Source organism: Haematobia irritans, chromosome 2, assembly GCF_050003625.1.
Source record: "Haematobia irritans isolate KBUSLIRL chromosome 2, ASM5000362v1, whole genome shotgun sequence".
In the NCBI taxonomy this organism is placed as follows: Eukaryota; Metazoa; Arthropoda; class Insecta; order Diptera; family Muscidae; genus Haematobia; species Haematobia irritans.
The window spans coordinates 140,997,963-141,020,032 of NC_134398.1; the positions used below are offsets into that span (position 1 = coordinate 140,997,963).

At 32.7% G+C, this 22,070-nt stretch overlaps 2 protein-coding genes across 10 annotated transcripts; one reads left to right on the plus strand and one right to left on the minus strand.

Annotated features, from left to right (window-relative positions):
- Positions 1-2,280: 2,280 nt before the first annotated feature.
- LOC142226352 (uncharacterized) lies at positions 2,281-12,070 on the minus strand. 6 transcript variants are annotated; one of them, XR_012719664.1, is made up of 4 exons: positions 11,500-11,663; positions 10,381-10,639; positions 10,086-10,206; positions 2,281-2,518 (listed from the first exon to the last, which is right to left on the minus strand). XR_012719664.1 is itself a non-coding variant. In XM_075296327.1 (4 exons), exons 2-4 carry the CDS (start codon positions 11,719-11,721, stop codon positions 2,424-2,426), a joined length of 384 nt encoding a protein of 127 aa, XP_075152442.1. In that variant the 5' UTR covers positions 11,722-11,869; positions 11,927-12,070; the 3' UTR covers positions 2,281-2,423. The 6 variants fall into 6 exon arrangements, 5 of the variants coding, with proteins under 5 accessions (XP_075152442.1, XP_075152443.1, XP_075152445.1 ...); XM_075296327.1 differs by lacking the exons at positions 10,086-10,206; positions 11,500-11,663 and adding exons at positions 11,692-11,869; positions 11,927-12,070; XM_075296328.1 differs by lacking the exons at positions 10,086-10,206; positions 11,500-11,663 and adding exons at positions 11,692-11,858; positions 11,927-12,062.
- A 607-nt stretch (positions 12,071-12,677) lies between these two features.
- On the plus strand, positions 12,678-21,599 carry Atxn7 (Ataxin 7). Of its 4 annotated transcripts, none has more exons than XM_075296322.1 (4): positions 12,678-12,913; positions 13,694-13,790; positions 13,946-15,767; positions 16,584-21,599. In XM_075296322.1, the coding sequence occupies exons 3-4, from the start codon at positions 14,049-14,051 to the stop codon at positions 19,320-19,322; spliced, it is 4,458 nt and encodes a 1,485-aa protein (XP_075152437.1). In that variant the 5' UTR covers positions 12,678-12,913; positions 13,694-13,790; positions 13,946-14,048; the 3' UTR covers positions 19,323-21,599. The 4 variants fall into 4 exon arrangements, with proteins under 4 accessions (XP_075152437.1, XP_075152436.1, XP_075152438.1 ...); XM_075296323.1 differs by lacking the exon at positions 12,678-12,913 and adding an exon at positions 12,982-13,158; XM_075296321.1 differs by lacking the exon at positions 13,694-13,790.
- The last annotated feature ends 471 nt before the right edge of the window (positions 21,600-22,070 follow it).

Sequence of the window (22,070 nt, forward strand, 5' to 3'; positions counted from 1 at the left end):
TTTTATTATTTTAAAATTGCGGCAAAGTTTGCCAACAATATTTTATTAGAATTAGAATTTATTAGTGAAATCGTGATTCATCCTCTTTATTCAGAAAACTTTATGATTAAAAAAATATTCTTCAAATTTTTCAATAAAATTTAAAAAAAAAAAAAAAAAAAATATATATATATATATATATATATATATATATATATATATATATATATATATATATATATATATATATATATATATATATATATATATGTTAAATCGTACGATCAAGGTGACCAATGACCGGTCACGAACATGCAATAAAATGCTCACCGAGGTGGCCTTTCAATAATTCCATTACGCGTGCTGTGTGACATGTGGCACGTCAGGGCATTCTTCGCAGAACGTATTTTTTGCCTGATGAACTTTTTTAACAGAGCCCGTATTTTGACAATAGGGCTGTTTTCTTTTAGCAGTAAATATTTATTACTAATTGGAGCATTTCATACAATAAAAATGCAAGATTTCACTTCTTTTCTGTGATTGCTTTTAAATGTAGCTGTACTATATGGAAATGTAGCTGTACTATATATGTATATTCCGGTAGACGTTATTATCGACTGTTCCCATAAGAAATACATGGGAAAACTGTGTCATTAGCACGCAAACGTTTCCGAAGAATATCCCCACAGAATATTCCACAGGCCTTTGGAACAGTCACATATTTTGCGGAGAGAAACGAATCATCTACATAACATTGAAGTCTATGAGACAAAGATTATCTGATTTCCCAAGATGTACATATCGCTTGTTCTTTCTTCCCAATAGGCTCATGAGTTTAGCTTCACACACGTATGCAGTTGATGAGTTCATGTTCAAACATGTATGAAAGTATTGATTTGGTTTTCGGTATGATATTTACGGAAGAAAGGAGGAAGCAAAAGTTATGAAAATGTGTCGATGGTTCAATTTAATAAGTAGGTCTGTTCCCCAATGTATGCGGTTAAAGTGTTGCTGTCCAATGAAAGCAAACAAAGGTACATTATTATTTGTTGAAAGTAAATATGTTTTAGAAGGCATATTCCATCCAAGGTATGTAAAATATGTTTAAAAAGCCACTTTTGATACCCTTCACCACCACTAAAATGTTTTTCCATATATGTATGTAACGTCAAGAGGGAGCAGTATGTGACCCATCGTTGAGTATACAATTTGTTTTACAATTAAATTCTGAGTCGATATAGATATGTCCGCCTGTCTATCTATTTTGGGAAAAGTCGTTTATGATCTAGCTAATTTAAATAGTAGAGAATTTGTAGAAGTGTTAAATTTGTTCCCAAATCGCTACAGATTTAAATTCTAATTTGGTATGTACATTGTAATTTGAAGCTTTATACAGCTACAAATTTAATGGATTTGAAATGATAGCAAAAATTTTGGTCTACACAATGGTGAAGAGTATAATATTGTCGGCCGACTTTAGACTTTTCTTACTTACGATGTGCACTGAAACAAGTATTTACGTTCGGCCAGGCCGAATCTTATGTACCCTCCACCATGGACTGCGTAGAAACTTCTACTAAAGACTGTTATCCACAATCGAATTGCTTGGGTTGCAATAGCACTTGTCGATGGCAAGGTATTTTAAAATTTCTTAACAACGTCTTCTAAATTGAAGTTAGTCCATACGGGGTATATGTTAAGCAAAAAAAGCCGATTAAATACGTTTATAATTTAGTTTGACAAAATTTTTTAGAAATAATGTTTTGGTAGTTTATGTTTTGCGATATAGACCAATTTTTTTGTGATTGGCTATCGGCTATATATAACTAAAAACCGATATGAACCAATTTTTGCATGGCTAACGCAATGTACCAAATTTCAACCGAATCGGTAGAAATATGCATCTCTCAAAACTGAGGGTCCGTTTTGCGTATAAGGTTATACGCAAAACTGGACCGATATGGTCCATTCGAAATACGATCCGACCTAAATCAATAACAATTACTTTTGCCAATTTTCAAGTCGATAGCTTGTTTCGTTCGGAAGTTAGCGTGATTTCAACAGACGGATGGAATCTTAGAGGAATATTTTGATGTGTTACAAACGGAATGTTATAGTTAATATACCCCCATTCTATGGTGGAGGGTATAAAAAGCTACACCATACGAGTGCGTGGTGTACGGAAACAAGTTTAACGTCAAATTTATGGATGGTTTCAATAATATTAAAGATTAGTTCCCAATGTATTGATTGTACAAACCATAAAAATTAGCCATATAAATAATTCTTTGCCAATTTAAATTATCTTTTTTTTGAGTGCATTGGAATAATATTAATAATTTTGTAATTTTATTATTTTTAGGTTTAATATATTAATATATCGATATAAATATATATGCAATCAAACAACTTTAAACAAATAAATAAAAATTTGGTTAGTTTATTTATTTAGATACTTCCAAAAGTGATCCCATTGAGTAGTTTCCACTTTGAAGGGTTGCAGGCAAAATCAGACTACTACGAAAAAGGCACTCAAACACTGAAATTCAACAAAAATTCAAAATAGATTAAAATACGTAGATTTTAAAACATAGATAAAAACCAAATCCCATTAATTAAATACATATATTAATATTTAAATATTTATAATTAGTTTCTATATTTGTAGTAATAGTATGGAAAAATTTAAATTACGAACTATATCAAACATGCAAATAAAAAAATCAATTTTGCAATATATAATAATAACACCATGAACAATATAGCACAAATAACGCATAAAATTATATTAAGCCAACTATATAATAAATATTATATATATATATATATATATATATACATCTATTACAAAATGGTTAAAAAATGACAAGTGGAAATTATAATAAAAAGGCATTCTTTAGAATATTTATAATATAGAAAATAGTATTAAAGTATGATATTTACACATGCATAAGAAAAGAAAAATGAAAAGAATTTATTTTTGTATACGTTAGTAAACTTCGGACAAATATTGGACAAGAACAGCCTACGACATACACCCAAAGAAATTTGTTAGTAGAAACAGCAGATATTCTGCTAAAACAGCGCAAAGTCAGCTGAAAAAGGGAATGCAGTTACTGTTTACTGAAATACATAGCAAACATTGTCTGTTATTTGTAAGCTCGATTACACTAAAACATGTTTTAGTTTGCCTAAAACAAACAAAACTGTAAACTTATAGGCAATCGTAACAAAACTAAAACAATGAATGTATGTAGTATTTGTTAAAAAATATGAATAATTATGAAATTGAGGAATAACAAAAAACTAAAAGTTTGGTGATCGTATTTAAGAGCTTGTTGTTCGTTAGACCCTGAACTAAAAAAATATAACAGCAGATGTCTACTGCTGTTTTTTTGTAGACTTTTCTATGTGTGTAGGAAATAGGAGGATTTAGATGTCAGGTGTTAAATAAAAAACGAGGAAATATAATCTCCAAGGTTCAAGATTATGAAATCGGAAAATTCAAAAAGTTTCCCATTAAAAACAACAAAGAAAAAAAAAACAAAGACACGACTAAAGATTTTTTTTAAATTTGGAAATATAATAAATTATTAATTTAAAATTTACAAAAATTAGCTAATAAAAAACAAAATACTAAGAAAATTTACAAAAATTAGCTAATAAAAAACAACAAAAACAAAATACTAAGAAAACATTTTCTTTCAGATGGTGATGTGTGTGTTGATTAACTTTTTGTGAAAGTTAACCCTTCCATCAACACACAAATCAGCGCATGATATTTAAAAATACCTAACATATACTGTTAGGGAAAGATATTCTAAAATTTTAGCGTGATTTAAAAAAGTGGTCTGACGTCTTGCGGGATAATGGGCCACACAGATAAATATCACAAATGTTTTTCAATTAAAGTCTTAATTGATTTCGAATAAAAAATCAATTAAAAGTTAATTGGGTATTAAAAAATCACATTATTGAATAAAATAAATAGAAAAATAAACATGATATCATAAAGTGCACACATTGAACTCGAAAAAAATCGAAATGTTAAATGTAATTCAAATACAACGGCCAAAAAAACATAAAACATTTCAAAAAATATTTAAAAAAATGCAATATTTCTTGAAGTGCAATATGTTTTCGAAAATATTGTAGCTAAAGGCTTATATTTAAAGGCGGGTATTAAGTTCGTGTTTTATTAAGAATAAGTGTTCCTAAATAAAAATTATACGGAAGGGTTCATGTAAAATGTTACGAGTGAAACACGAACTTAGTAGCCGCCTTATTATGGTACGAAATGGATTACTGGTGAATTTGGAGAAAACGTATTTAAAAGTTTTAAAAAATTAAGTAAATAAAAAAAAAAGACTTGAAAATAACAGAAACATTACTGAGTAAAAGTATTAAAAAAGTTTAAAAATCGAAGTAATTAAAAAAGGATTGAAGTTATACATTTACGTTAATGGACAAATTGCAAACTATCAAGCAAAAATAATGTTATCATGAATATGTGTAAAAAATTAACTTAATGTAAAACAAAAATAATTAGTTGACAATAGACGTGGAAATATTTAACACTTATGAATAGCCTGGAATCAGCAAACTATGTGCAATACTTTTCAGCTAATTTCTTTGCGTGTCTCTTTCGACTCCTTTCTACATCAAATTCGGCTCTGACCCACTTTCCTTTCTTCTTCAAAAGGACCATTGTCAAGTGGTCTAGAATAAGAATTCTATGGTCATAGCACGAATCTTTTGTAAAAAAGTTTGGAAAGAGATTGCTATTAATTTGAATGCTCTTGTCCATAATTTGTTTTTTGATTCCAACCTTTTCATAGCTTTCTTCAAAAATCTTTACAAAAATATTTATATGACATTTTACCAAATCAAAAAATTCGTCCGATGGATTTGCCAGCCGAATATCTTCGGTAAAATTTTTAAGTGCTATGAAATTTTCCGATAAATCGGAAATTTCATCGACTTTCGACATATATCTCCCGCAGTTGCAATTTTCAAATGCCTTCTTCGACATCCAATGGATATTGTAGCCAGCAAAGTAGCGTAATGCTGCAGCTTCATTCGCCGAAAAAGACTTTGAAATAATGTCAAAAGTGAAGATTTCGTCGTCAAAGTCTGTTTCATCTGAAACAACACTTTCGTCGTCTACCGAATCCGAATCTTCGCATTCTTGGAATTCTAAAGAGTCGCTTGTGGTCATAACTGTATCAGGAAGTGAATTGAGATTGGATAATCCCATTCTGACATCACAATTTTCGATATCCACATTACCAATGTATGGATTCAAATCTTCATCTTCATCATTTTCGCAGTTCGACAAATTACAACTTTTATTTTGGACGAAATGCATAGAATTCATTTTTGCCATTATATTAATAAACTCTCTAGCAGTGGGAGTTTTATTATTCCCACCGCTAGATCGTACTTTAGCAAAAAAATTCTCAAGGGCATCTTGATTAAAACGCCCTTGACAAATAAAATGAATTTCAGGCATTTCGTCAAAAATATAGTGTGCCATATCCGTAAGCGCTTCAATGTAGGAGACGAGATTTTGGAAACTGTGAGTCTTTCCACGAACAGAGCAACCCTTCACGAACTCTTTGAATTCATTTAATTCGCATAGCTTTGAATTGGTACGCGATATTGGCCTCTTCATAGGATTACTATGTCCGAAGGACCTACCATTGCTTAGATCGAATCCGTCATTAAGCCGACGTAGAAAATCAGCTGTGGATAGAGCACTTTCTTTAACAGCTGGAATGCTGTCAAAGTTCCCTGCTAAATGCATGGTCTCTATCCCAGCACTGGTTGTCCGGCTCATCACATGGGCGAATTTTTTTACACTCATTTTATGAAAATGCGGAAGGTATATGTGTTCTTTAGTTAGTTTAGGAGCTAACCGTGCCGAACCAGACTTAGAATCCTGGTGATAAAATTCTTTAATCACGTTCCAACTCACATTTCCAAGGGGGGATTGTACATCTCTTATTAGAAGTTCATTCCTAATTCCCTTGAAAATGTGTGGAGGATCGTGGAACATATAAATTTTTTTATCACCATTCATAAAATAATGTTGTCGAGAATAATCGGACAATGTCGCAAACAAACTTTCGTTAAATGCTGCCTGATCGCCGATGAGGCAAACGACTTTTATGCCACATTGTTTCTCTAGCACATGTATGTTCTCCTTTATTATTGGAAGAAATTTGGCGGAATTAAATTGTGCGGTTGTGAAATAGAAGCTGAAAGCTAATTTCCACGCACGGAAAGCTCCTTTAACCATAAGAACCAATACCTTGCTCGCTAATTTTTTAGTACGATTTCCACGCCCATCATCTTCTAATCCTACATACGCGTCTAAAGTAATATTGTAATCCATTTCGTACTTAATGGACATTTCGTCAAATACCAACATGGCATTCCGATCCCTGTCGTCCATTTGGGATACGAGATCCCTTAAGCCTTTAACTACAATAGGATTTATACCTGGAAGAAGTTGTCGTATGGGGATCCATGATATTATTGTACTTCTTCCAGGTAAATTGCAATTGGCCTCGTCCCGCAAAAAGTCTATCGCTTTAGGGCATGCAAAATGTAAATTTAAAAGAAAGTTTTTCTCCTCCTCCAGAAACGTTTTTCCCTTTTTCTGGCAAATTATTTTTGCAAGTAACTTTGCCTGTGCCGATGCATCTTTTGCATCAATGCAATTATTGTGGGCGTTCTGGAGTTGGTTACTCAGCAATGCATTCTCTGCTTTAAGATTTTGAAGTTCTTGAAGCAGTAATGCATTTTGCTTTCTACTTTCTTCTAAATCCTTTCGCATGCCCTCCTTTTCCTCCCACCCACGCAGACATTTATCTACTAAATATCTTTCCCTAACAGTACCTCTGAATTCGTTGGAGGTTCCTGGCCGGACATCTAAATCCTCCATATTTTCTATATTGATTTCCCTGTCCTTTATAATGTCCTCCATTTGAACAAATTTCGGAGACAAAAAATAAACCGGGAATGCATTTTCTTTTAAAAATTTATTTCCCAACATGTCCCTAGCAAAATGTCTTGCACATATCACTAAATTTTTTACATAATTGTTCTTGAATGTGCACACTTTTAGCCATTCAGATCTCTTTTTCTCTTCTTTTGGAAGGGAAAATATGGCTGTGTGTGCAGATGTTGAGTCACAACCCTTTATACAACAAATTTTGTGTCGCACTTCACCGGGTTTTTGGGAAAAAGAAGGATAAACGATGTCCTTATCCTCATGACCTACATAAATAATGATTATGTTATCAATAAATGTTCTTGAAAATAAAGTGGTAGTGTATGTTGTGTTTGTTGTGTTTGTAGTGTCTTACACTCAAAAAAGTGTATTTGGCTCCAAAGATGACCTTCCATAAGGATTTTGGTATTGATTCCGAGCCAAAGATGCGGCTTCTTTAAAATATACATTTGTTAGCGAACTATTTGCTACAGGTCTAATTTATTTGGCGCCAATGATTTTCTTCTTTACTTTTAGTCAATTTTTTTTTTCTTCTATGAGAGGATGTAATTTCGTGAATTGCAGTTAAAAAGTACAACATGCCATTAAAATTTCCTGGTTTTAACAACGTTTTGTAGAAATTTGAAAAAGTGGCGTAAAATTTAGTTCAATTTTCGTGCGAGGTAGTTCATTCTTCCTATAAAACAGCTCACTTTTTTTCTGTGTAAGTGCGTATTGGACGACATATATACAAATATAGGTGATATATCTAAATCTTTATAACGTTACTTCTACTCCTTGAGCTCAAAAAAACGTGAACTCTCTATTTCACTAAAGCCAATTTAACATTACTTTAGTTCATGGAAATCTTATGTTTGGAGAAAGTTGCATATATTGTAACAATTTTTGAGTACGATAGTTAAATTATAAACAAATTAAGCATAAATATTATAAATTTTACTACAAGTCCATAACTAAAGACATTGTTGCATTTTGAACTACAATTTTTTCCTTTAAACAAATTTCTATTTAAAAAGTGAAAAATGTTATTTATGTCTAATAAATTTTCTTGAATGTGTCGAAAAATATTTTTCTTATTTTTGTGACATCGGCTTGATGTCAGCGTTTGCAATACTGCTAAAAATTTCTAATTGCATTCAAAACTTTCTGTAGAAATAAAATTTTGCAAAAATTTTGACAAAATTTTCTATGTTCACATAAAACAAACATCAAATCAACTTCCAATTACGGAGATCATTTTATGTTTCCCAGAATGTTAGACTAGCAGATGAGCCGAATCGATCCATTTTAATGTCCATATAAATTTATTTGAAATATTTCGAATAATCGATTTTATTTACTTAAATTTTATTTTAAGACCATATAACTTCATACATATGTGGAATAGTGACAGACACTTTTTTCAAAGTTGTTTTTATAGAGATTTTTTCAAAATTCTATTTTTATAGCAAATTTTCACAACATTTTATTTCTATAGCAATTTTTTTTACTGATGCTTACTGATACTCACTACTTAAGTCGAAAACTTGTAAAAATGACTCAAGTTTTCCTATACCTCTAATACATATTTATCGACTGATGAATCATAAATGCCTTTTTGCGAAAATGCGAATTGTCCAAGATTCCAGCGTTGCCAGAATTGTTTGACAAAAAACCGCTAGATTTGCCCAAAAAAATATCTAAAAAAGCTAAAAATTTCTAAAAAATAGCTAGAAAAAAAGCTATATTTTTTGTATCAAAAGTAACATTTATGATTGAAATTCAAATCCGCTGGTTAATCATCAACAAATCCAATGTGCGATATATTGCACAATGTCACATAGAAGTGTATTAGAAAATATCAATATATATCGTTTTAATTGTTTTAAAACCGCTGAATTAATGATAAATTCGTGAACGTGTACACTTCTCCTAATTTTACCTAAGAGAATAAAACCCATTCTTACTATCTTGCAAGTTTATACTGGATAACTTCCATTGAAAAATTACCCAAACAAACCTATTGTTGTCCAATTTTCGTAAATGTAAATCCATTCCATTCATAAATAGCAGATTTGTTTTTATCGCGCGTTTAAAAATGTTTTGATCCGATCAATACGATTACTTTTATTTTTGTTTATTTGATGTTAAAATATAATACCACATTCAAAAATTTATTTCCTTATTATTTCTTACATACACTGAAAAAAAGCATGGCCGGTTTCAAAGATGTTGTACACTAATGACTTTGTTATTGATTCCGAATCAAATTTGAATTTATTCGTTTCTCAGCCTTTTCTTCATGAGCTAGTTTCATGAAGTTCAAGCATGTTTTAGAATATACCCTACACCCAGAGAAGGAATATGAACACCTCAAACATGTTTTAAGAGCAAAATGTTATTGTTGGGTGGTGACCATAATCATATTCCTTTTCTATGTGTTTTATTATTATCAAAATAAAAAAAAAAGTTCACAAATTCTCTTATAACAAACATTCGCGTTTATATTTTAAGCACATACACGACACGACAATATTTTTTCAGTGCACAAAGCAATTCACATCTCCTAGTTTAATTTATTAATATCATAATAACTTTAGAATATTATAATAACATATCAAGGATAAACGAGTCAAATGCTAATATTCCCAATAATTTACTGACAGTTTATCCAAGAAATTTGTATGGTAAAAGTAGATTTAAAGTTAACGATAACTTCTATAAATATGAGGAAAAACTTTACAACCAGGTTTATTTGCTGCAAACATACCAGCATAATGGCTGGAATCATTATTAATGTTTCAATTGAGCTTTGAAATATGTGGAAAACTTATTCTGGCCGCAAAGTTTAGATATAAACCCAGTTTTATCCATATTTCAACAGAAACATGTCGAAAATAAAAAAGCCAAAAATAGCTAAACAGGGTCCTGAAAAAAAAGCTAGAAAAAAAGCTAAAAGCTAAATGCATTTTTTTCCCCGCTAAACGACTTAAAAAAAAGCCAAATCTAGCGGGAAAAAAGCTAAATTAGCAACGCTGGCAGATACGGTATCCCCACAATAAAACTATGTACAAAGTAGTTCTGTTATAATACAATTTAGTTATATTACCCGGAGTCGACACCGGAGTCCAAGTCGAGCTGATGAAAAATGTTGGAGTTGGAGTCGAGAAAAATTGTCTCGACATCCCTGTATTAGAGAAGCGATTTTTTAGGGTGTAGTAATTGTTTTTCTTTTTATTCCATTTTAAAGTCGTAGAATTAGGCGGAGAAATTGTTAATATATTATTTATTTATTTATTTGTTAATTTATTGGTTAGTTATTTGTATGTGAATGATATGTGATTATTTGTGGTTTGTATATGTTTTGTGAAATGGTGTACATATAATAGATGTATTTTGCTTACCGAGCAACAAAGTTGGGATAGAACCTTTCCGCAACTTTGTCTTCAAAAAGCATTCTGCTGCAAAATGCCTGCTGCAGATGCGGGCAGATGGTGCTATCCGATTTTCTTCGATCCGAATGTTGCGGCACCAAACGGGTAATAAATCCTTTGGGAAACTATAATAGTGTATATTGGTCTCACCCAATTTTTTCTCGGTTTTGCACAGTATGCACCTCATCTTCAACAAATATCCTTTAAGTGTGTCAAAAATTGGAAGAACCTAAAAAGTGTATATATAGTAAATAATTCCCAGTTAGTAGCGGTATGACAAAACAACAAAAATTCAAGTACATCCAAATGTGAGTTCTGTTTACAAATACAATACAAACATTTTCAAATACAATACAATATCAAAATGTCAGCGGCATTGATTATGGAAATCTCTTGAAACCACCAGCGAAGACATCTTTGATCAATCGCTTTCTGTGTAATATCACACAAAAGAAAATACTCAAATCTTCAATAAGGCTTAAAAAATTCTTTGCCAACTGAAAAATGTCCTGATCTCTATGTGAAAGGTGCTAAACCACGCAATTTGGAACTAATTGAACATCTTACAGGCTGTTCATGAAACAAAATCGACTCGAGACGAATCGTTCGTCTAGATTGAAACTAACATAATAAACTAATAATAATCTTGAAATTTGTCATGAACTCATTATTTATGATTTACTATCGAACATCGAAACAATTAGGATTCCACAGAATCTGGTTTTCGAGATATCACTATGGAATTTTTGACGAATTGTTCGTCTCGAAGCGAACGAAAATTCCACGAACAGGCAGTTAATAGCCATGGAAATTGAAACGTCTGGGTTGAATAATTCGCGCATGGAATTGGCCAGCCTGGAGGATGACTTGCCAGGAGATTTGTCACGATTTGAATTGGGCATTGGTGAAATATCGATGGATGTTTTTGCCGGCGTCCAGTTGAATATCTTGAAAAAAGTTACGGAGCAGCTTCTGGCGGTCTTTAAATTGCACACTAGCTACAGCAAAGAGGGCTATACAACACCGGTTTTGGTAACAGATCAAACCGACTTATTGAAAACCAAAAAGTTTTTCACGTACTCCACTTACTTTCACTTAAAAACTTTTTGTCTTAATTTTATGATGATTTTATCCTTGAAAACTTAATTATTATTTGTATTTTTTATTTTTTAATTTAATTCAATTTTTCGAATTTTTCAATGTTTGCGAAAATATTTTCAAAGATGGCCTCCTCTACGAATGAATTATCAAAGAGAAATTCGTTAATATGTTGCATCGAACCTGCCAAAAACCAAAATAGATAACGAACATGTATGAAATTAAACTCTTGCACTTTTATCTAACAGGAAGAGCAAGCGATTTGTACATCTTGTTAGAATTATAAAATCTTTGAGTTACATGTTGCTGCGTCTATCAACCAGTGTTTTTATTCCATGGAGGCAGCGTGTCTGTAAAATATCTGAAAAACAATCACTTTATTCCATTTGGAAAATCACCAAATTGTTCACCAATATACCTTTCACAATTTTAAGCGTATAATCTATGTTTTCAGAACTTTATTTTCGTTTTTATTTAATTAAAATATAACAAGCTGGTTGCGCTTGGCGTTTCACAAAAAAAAATGGCTTTTTTTACAGTAGGGATGGCAAATTACTTGCATGTACTTTTTGATGTACCTTTTCATGATGATTGAAGTGACATTTACGAGTCTGTGGTAACGATGAGGTTGAAATGGAACCTTGAAATGCTGGCAGGGATGTGGCACGTCAGGGCATTCTTCGCAGAACGTATTTTTTGCCTGATGAACTTTTTTAACAGAGCCCGTATTTTGACAATAGGGCTGTTTTCTTTTAGCAGTAAATATTTATTACTAATTTGAGCATTTCATACAATAAAAATGCAAGATTTCACTTCTTTTCTGTGATTGCTTTTAAATGTAGCTGTACTATATGGAAATGTAGCTGTACTATATATGTATATTCCGGTAGACGTTATTATCGACTGTTCCCATAAGAAATACATGGGAAAACTGTGTCATTAGCACGCAAACGTTTCCGAAGAATATCCCCACAGAATATTCCACAGGCCTTTGGAACAGTCACATATTTTGCGGAGAGAAACGAATCATCTACATAACATTGAAGTCTATGAGACAAAGATTTTATAATTCTAATCAGATAATCTTTGGACATTTCATTTACGCCTTAAAAAAAAGTGGTTCGACGAAAGCCGGTTCAATAAAAATAGACGCCTTCGAAGTCCTGCCTGATAAATGAACAATGGAACGGGAATGAATGACTGCTTAATCGATATAATTTCGATAACAGTCGTTATCGATTTGTTTCGTGGATTTGCCATCTCTACGAAATCAGTCGACACACTGAGGTTTTACAAGTAATTTTTTGTTTGTAAAATCTTTAAAATCGAAGAAAACTTTACGCTAATGAAGATAACTATATACGTAGATGTATTGAACATATAATTTGCATTGGAGACATTGAAGGTGAGTCGTCATTACATTGCCTGAATGGTCATTGTATTGGCTCTGCGTGTTAAGAAAAAAAAAAACTAGTAAATGCTGTCTCTGAATGCCGAGTGCTAAAAACAAATCCAAATGGAAAATAAAGATATTTCTCTAGCAGAAAGAAGCAGTAAGGATAAAGAGAATTAGCTTATATGTTCATTAATTTGTCGATAAATGTGCGAAAATTCAGTTCCTATATTTAAATTATTTGCTCTATACATGAGGTGAGTACTTGTTAACAACAACTGCGCATTGTCAGCGAAAACACTAGTATTAAATAAAAAGAAATAAGCAAAAAAAATATATATATAGCAAGCCGAACCCACCCGAATAGTTCATTCCATTCGCATTTTCCAATGTCAAACAGCTGTCATTTTTTAACAGCTGATCGATTCATGTGTTGACAAATGATTAATACGATAGATGGTGCTACTCATTTTCAACGGTATAATCCATTCAAATTTCAAATAAAAAAAAAACGTTTCAAAATGATTGAATTTCATTATTTCTCATTTATGAAAATTTCTATGCTTAAGGGCTGTTTATGTTCGGTTTTCGCGTGAAAATTTCCGCGGTTACTTTATTAAAATAGTGCAATTAAAAACAGATAATTTGACTCCATTGATACGTATTGTCCTTTACATCTAGATTTGATTAAGATTTAACAGGAATATATTTGTTTATTTATTAATCCACGAAGTAATACAAAAGCCCTAGGGCCAAAAAAACCTTTTCATTTTATAATTTTGTTTCTTTTAGAAAAAATCGCGGAAATAAAGTGATTTTCAACTCGAAAACCGAACATAGTACCGGCCTTTAGAAATTAAATAGGAAGGAAATGTTGCCATTAAATAAGGTAAATTTTCGCCTCATAATACAATTAAGCAAACTACTACTACTCGAATTTACTGTGAATTATAATTTTATTTGAATTATGACTTGTTACCAGGAACTTCGCCTATGGATACGATCTTACATAGTTTTTTAATAATTCTCTTTTATACATTTCAGAATAAACGCTGTCTAATACTAAAAGAGAGAACATAGTTACACTAAGGTCACCATTATTGTTATTAATGTGAATTAGCTGTAGAATGATATCTATAAGGTGTCAATGTCTATAAATAAAATGCCAAAAGCGTCTTCATCCACCTCTAATCCATCATCGTCATCATCAACAATGAATTCGAGTTCAAAATCTTCATCAAATATGCCGTCATCGGAGAATCAAGATGCCATTTCGTCCTTTGCCACGACGACCACATCTAGCAATTTTATTCATCCTTTGGCAAAATATCAATGTCAAAAATGGTCGCAAATTTTCGATTTCGAAAAGGTTCTCAAACAAATACGAATGGCGGAAAAAATCCACATTAGAGGAAAAACGGGGGGATCCTATTCGGGTGACTCTTCACATGGTAAAAATTCCAATAGTGGCAGCAATAGCTCCTCCCCGCCAGGCAAATCGCGAAAAATGCTATTACGCCAAGTACAAAGACTGAGTGGAACTGATATGCACTATTATGGCATTGTGCCTAAACAAACAGCAATGGGTGTGGTAGTTTGTAATGTCTGCATGGGAATTTATACCAAAATGGGGTTTAATCAACACGTCATGACACATCATCCATCCGTCTGGTCAAGTATATCATCCAAGTTTAGCCCTCCAGCAAATGAAACAACTTTTGGCACAAATGACAATAGCCAAGATAGTATTAAAGGAAGTGGTGGAGGTGGCAGTGGTGAAACTATATCTACATCTGCTGGTATCACTACAGAAATCACAAATTCTCCTTCAGATTTATCAGGGACAATATCTACATGTTCTAATGCATCATCCAGTTCATTGTCTACGACATCTTCGGCGGCGCCGGCAACGAATCACAATACTTCTCATACATCGGGTAGTTCACGGCAGAAAAGTGGTTCAAAAAGTGGGAGTAATTCTGGGAGTGGAGGGCGTTCGCGGAGTAAAAGTAAACATCATGGCTCTTCCTCATCGACTTCAACATCGTCAAATGCCATTGCGGAAATGTCGCACAATGCGCCTGGTGCAGCAGGAACGCCGCCACCAGTGACAACTCCTTCTACGCCAGTCAAAAGGAGCTCCTCATCATCTTCCAAAAAAGGTTCCAGTACAAGTACATTAAGCTCTTCATCAAGTACCGCGAACACTTCGACTACGACTACAACTCCTACAAAAGAATCGGTGGAGACTAAACTATTGACAGGTACAAATGCCAATAATTTATCAACAACTTCGACATCAACTTCCTCCAAACAAAATGTACAACCGTCTCCATCATCATTGTCAACGCACCTACCTACTGTGGGAATATTGGAAGCAACACAGGAAACGAATAGTAGGGGATCAACGACAACAGCGATGCCATCAAAAGAAAACATAGATAACAAATTATTGACGGCCACAAATACCACTACCCTAACAACAAATTCCACATCATCTTCTTCAAAAACAAGTCGATATTCGGTGCTGGAAACGCCTCATGAAAATCTGCAACATGATACTTTTCATGATACAGTTTGGCCAGACCGGGATATGAAACGCGTCATGGCTCGGGTAATCTCATCATCTTCTTCGTCCTCATCATCATCGTCGTCTTCTTCATCGTCATCGTCATCCTCCACTTCTTCGAGTTCTTCATACTCTTTGCCACCAACACCGAAAATGATAACACCTAGCGTTCAAGATTCGCCTCAAATAGGAAGTGTATTGACCACAATGACAGAATCCTCATCTTTCTCTCCGGCAGTTTTGGAGACCAGCAGCAAAGAAAAACTTCTACCGAATGGTAATTCCGATAAGAAAAAGGTAAGTAATTTTTTCTCATATATATTTTTGGTAATATTTTAAGGCGATGCATTCATACAAATTCCTTTCGTAAAATATCATTCTGAAAAAGTGATTTTAGCATTTAGCCCCTTTGATTTGTTTATATTATCATAGTTTTCAGAAAAAAATCTTCAATCCTTGTACAAGGAGATAAGCTTTGTATATACCACGTTATACAAGACCAATTGCTGTAAGGCTCCCAGAAAGCATTTCGATGTTATTAATTTTCGTTAATCCCCCAACTCTCAGATATTCCATAAAGGCAAAATAAATTTCAAATTTATACCTCAAACGCAGGGCAAGGGAGTACCTTTGGAGCATAAGGCTATAATCTCTATATAAGACTTTCTAGGTTCTCAACTTACTCCCACTTTTTAAACTTCAAGTTTATACCTCAAACGCACGACATATAGTCGTCGTCAAGGGAGTAACTTTGGAGCATAAGGCTATAATCTCTATATAAGACTTTCTATGTTCTCAACTATCTTAAAAGCGTGAATTTTTCAAGAAGTCTTGCAAAAAAACTTGTCCTGTTCCCCTTATATAAACCGATCTCTCAATAGTACATTCACTTCTGCACCTATTCGAATATAGGTTCTATGTTATCTAGTAACAAGCCTAACCTAACTAAACTTAAATTTCTGATCGAATTTACTTTTTTTCTTCAAATCGGACGAGTAGTGAAGTTATTTAACATTCTCCCATATGGGGTCTTTAATATCTGCTTCCCTTATAAGTCCATCATATATGGAATAAACCGCCCTTATAGACATTGATATTCTTTTTTCATTGTAGGTTAAAAGTCCAACGAACTTTAATCTGCCCGAAAGTATGGAACATGTGGCTACACCGGAAAGCACAATAGTTAAAGCTCCTATGGATATGTGTCCAAACTCACAACCACATCCTCAACATCAATACGAAACACAAATCAGTGAACTAGATCAGGCTGTCTCTTCGATTACTGGTGGTACCAATGCTGCCGCTGTCACTAATGTCTCCCTTGGAGGCACAAACAATGTTAGCAATAGCGTTAACTCATTGGATAATAAAATGGTTGGCCAGGCAAATATGGATCCAAATGCAATGGGTATAAAACTAGAAAAAGGAAATATACCAGAGTGTATGAACACCACCATCTCCACCACAACTAGCCATACGCAAGAGATGATGCATCAAACAACAGCTCTTAATACGGACGATAACCAAATGGTCCATCAAACTGACGATAGTGCCATGTTAAATCATGTTTTGGATGCCATGCTTGACAGTAAATTGATCAATGAATTACTGAATAATGAAACGGAAATTAATTTCGAGAATGTTTTGAATGAAGGCACAGCCTCGATGCACCACCAACAACACCAAGCATCGGCGGTTTACCTGGAACAGCCATTAAGCAAACGCATGCGTTACGATGAAACAACAGATATAGGTCAACAACAGCAATTATCAAATGTTCCTGTTCAAGAAATTACAGACTTTTCCGTTTATCCACAACAACAGCAGCAGAGCCAGTATGACGCCACCGCTGCCATGTCGACTACTATGAATTTAGATGGACAACAATATCATCATCACCATACCGCCATTGATCCCATGCAATTGCAAATGTTGTATCAACAACAACAACAACAGCAGCAGCAACAGCAACAACAACAAACTATGGATACAACAGCCTATACGGGTTCCATAGTGAATGCCCTAAACATTACTACAGTTCCTCAAAACCCGCAACAGCAAATATATGATCCAAATACAGGTGCCCTGGTAGATACTAAGCAAATACTAGAATTGTGTTCAACTCAAGCCGGCCAACACGATGGCAATGACTTGGTAAAGACTGGAGAATTTGTAACCATACCCGAAGATGTTTCACAACAGTTTCAACTATTTAATGTTCCTTCGCTCACGGACGATGAGACCCAGACTACAATGCCTCAACAGACCCAAGTTACACAATATGTCATGCCTGGTGCGCAAGGGGATGAAGATCAATTGATATATGCCATTACCACAAATAATGCGGTAACGAATATGAGCCAACAACACCAGCAGCGGGTGCTGGCAGAATTTCTCAATCAGGCGGCATCCAATTATGAACAACAGCAGCAGCAGCAACAACAACATATACAGCAACAAAAAGTTGTATCAAATCACCAAACTTTGTTTGAAGATCTTATGGAATTTGATGATTACCATCTGATTGAGACTGTTAAATCTCTAAGTAGTGGAAGTAGCAGTAGCAGCAACAGTTCTAGTAGCAGTACAACAATTAAGAGCGAGACGACCACAACTCCTTCATTGAATTCGCCCTATCGTTTCCATGAAGATATGTACTTCAATGTGTTCTTCTATTCCGGTATACCACGACCTCTTGCCATCAATTGCTTTGGCCTAATAAAACTACCTCAGGATATGGCCACAACTTTTCGTAAGCATTTATTGACTGCCCGTAAAGCCAACAATAGTCTGATGTCTTTGGGTAGCGGCGCATTAAATGGGGTTGTAGGACAAAACTCCTCCTCTTCGGTAGGGCGTTTTACACCCAAACAATTGCCCAGTTATTTCACAAGTTTGAGTAATAGCAGTAGCAATGCATCCAATTTGACCAATGAATTTTCTATTGGGAGTATAACTATAACAAATGCATCTAGTTCGAGCACAGGTTCATCTATTCAACAGGCAAACAATAATGGTACAAATCAACAACAAGGAAAACAAGGTGGTGGTGGTCTGGAGAACAATACAACAAATGGCGGAAGTAGTTTATCAGCTACATCTCCAGTTTCCTCTATGCCTTCCAGAGGACGCAGCAAATCGAGCGGAGGTGGTGGTGGATCTGCTAATAACAATGTGAATTTCTCCAATTTATCATCTGCATCATCGCCATCATTGACCAGTCTTAAACATAAACCTTTGACCACTACTGCCCGTACAGCCGCCATGAGTAGTTCGCCGTATAATTCCAAAACAATACTCGTTAGTAGTGCTTCCGCTTTAAGCTCTGACAGAAATTCGAAATTCATTAAACGTAGTCTTATAGCCAAAATGCCAGATACTTCAAGCATAATGGCACCACCACATCATCAGCACCACCAGTTTACGGTCAAAAAGTTAACTGATATCATAAATGGCAAAGGCAGTGCCTCATCCATTTTTGGTGGCAGTGGGGGTGGCAGTAATGATCCAACAACAAATCCATCATCTATAGATGATACAGAGAAACAAGCTCGTATAAATCGTGTTAATCGTTTTTACGAAAGAAAACGAAAACTAATGAGTATGTCTCAACAGCAACAACAACAACAGTATACCAGAAGTAATCCCTATCAGACATCATTGCCATCACATCATTTGAAAAGTGGTAGTAGCATTATCGCTGGTGGTGGTGCTGCTGGTAGTGGTAATAAATCACATCAAAAATTATTAAAACAACAGCTTATGAGAAGTTTTTCCGATTGTGGCATAATGAATTCAACAACGAATGCTGTTACGGCAGGAGACTCGAATGTAATGCGTGTTTTTGTCTAAAATTTTTTTTCTTATTATTTTAGTTTTCAAATGTTTTGAACTATAATTTTTCCCAAAATCTCCTCTTCTATCTTTTGATCCTTATTTCAAAATTTACTATGCTTGGTGGTATGATTAAATCCACATGTACTTCGAAAGTAAAATTGATCACAAATCATAATTAGAACAAAAAAGTGCTGCATGAAATTCAAATGCAAGAATTTTAATATTTACTTAAGAACAAAAAAGAATTCACTACAAATAACGTTACACTTGGGATAAGCCCGAAATTGAAATCAATCAAAATTAGAAATGGTCCGAAATTCGGAAATTACAAAAAAAATCAAATTTACAAAAATTTGAAAAACAAAGTCAAAAATTCTCTTTTCGATTTTTTAATCATTGAGTGAGGATATATATTTCGGAAATTAAAAAATCGAAATTTACTAAATTTTGAAAAACGAAGTCAAAAATTGTCTTTTCGAATTTTTCAATTGTTGAATGTATGGATATGTACCTCAATGTGTCAAATTGTGCAAAGGCTAATTTTGCCCCCAAATTTGGGATTGACATTTTGAATATTTTTATACTCAAGATTGGCAAGGAGCAAAAGTTGATTTTAAAGATTATGACTTGTAGAGTGAGTGGAGTCATTTTCAAAACTCTTTAATAGCTTATGAGTCAAATTTGAATTTTTTTGTTTACAAGATGTTTATTCATCGAGCTGCTCGCTTTTTCCACATTTTGATTATTTTTTCGTTATTCAGAAGGGTACTTATTTAAGTTTATATTGAAAATATTTTGACAAATATATTTACGACGACAACATTGACTAAAATCGAATTTTCATTATCTTAAAATCGAATATTGATGCTGGGGTTAAACGTTGTATGTTTGTCAATATCGACAAATTTGTAAACATCACAAAAATTCGCCGTTTTTGCTTACAAGAAATCGATTACTCTTACAGTTTGAGTTTTCAATTATTGACTTTAGAGGTCATGGAAAGTTCAGCCACCAAATCGATTCTTACGTTATTAGTCAATAAATATGAAGATCGTTCATTAGTCTCAAAGACTATTTTTGGAAAAGTTTAATTTACTATAATTTTATCATGCATACAAGTCAGAGACTTCGTGGGGTTTAACCATCTGTAAATTTATTTGTTGTTGTTTTTTTTAAATTAATTTTGAAAAACAAAAATCTGTCGGTAATCGACTTTTTACCGATTTTCAAACTTGGCTCAAATTATCGTAATATCGACTTGAGATGTTCACCAATTGTAGAATATTGATCAATGATAGCTAAACAAATTCAACAAAAAATGGTCAAAATCGACTTTTGATATTGGCCAACCAATCCAAATAGTACAGTTTTTATTTATTTTTTGTTGCAAACACATATTCGAATTTCATGCAGACTGCAATATATTTTACAAATGAAGTAATTAATATAAAATATATAAAAGATTTTGAAAATGAAATATTTTTTTTCATTTAATTATATTAGTAATCTTATAACATTATAGAGTATAGTAAATTTTGGACATCGCAACATTAAACGAATCAATAAATGTTCCTTATCTGTCCTTTACAATCTTTGCCTTATCCTTCTATATATAACATTAATATTCGGTTTCCCTGTCTCGCTTTTCGCCCCATACTATTTAGGATCTATTCTATAAAAACAAATATATTGTAAGTTTTATTTCATTGTAAAATTCTAGACGAGAAATCGTTTTAATTTGCTCTAATTGTTTAGCTAATTTTTTTTAATGATCATTGAAAAGCAAATGTATCATAAATTATTTTTTCTTATGTATCTATACTATCTTTATATTATAGCGTATTTATATTTAGTTTTAATTTTTAATTGTAGAAATAATCTTCATAATTAATCTTTGCCTATGCTTAAATGTACTGTATTTTTTTTTTTTTTTTTTTTTGCTGAAGAAATAAAAGCAGCCATTAATTTTATTTTCCTTCAATAGAGAAAACAAAACACATTTGTATTATATTTACATTCATACATCTATGCTATATGCTAAATTATCACTTATACATTCATATATACAATTTTATAATTGTATCCTTCCCCGTCGCCCCTTCAGTCCTCATAGATAATCTTAAGTTTGCTCTAATAAATATTTTTCTTTTGTATCATATTTTTGGTCATATTTATTGATCAACAATAATCTACTCTTCTACTACTTACACACATACAATTAATATGCATTATTTATATATTATATTTAAACCGACAAAACGAATAATAAAAAAAGAGAAAACGAACAAATTACATATTTTACCATATTTTTGAGGGGCAATTCAGGGGCCAAAAATAATCTACCAAAATTTGGAGAAAATATTAGCAAAAAACTACCAATCAAAAAAATCTTATTTTTCAAAATTTTATTTCTATAAGAAATTTTGTCAAAATTTTATTTCTATAGGAAATTTTGTCAAAATTTTATTTCTACAGAAAATTTTGTCAAAATTTTATTTCTATAGGAAATTTTGTCAAAATTTTATTTCTATAGAAAATTTTGTTAAATTTTATTTTTATAGAAAATTTGTTATTTTAATAGAAAGTTTTTTCTATAGAAATTTTTATCAAAAATTCTGTCAAAATTTTATTGCTATAGGAAATATTGTTAAAATTTTATTTCTATAATTTTTTTTTTCAAAATTTCATTTCTATAGAAACGTTTGTCAAAATTTTATTTTATAGGATTTTTTTTTCAAAATTTTATTTCTATAGAAAATTTTG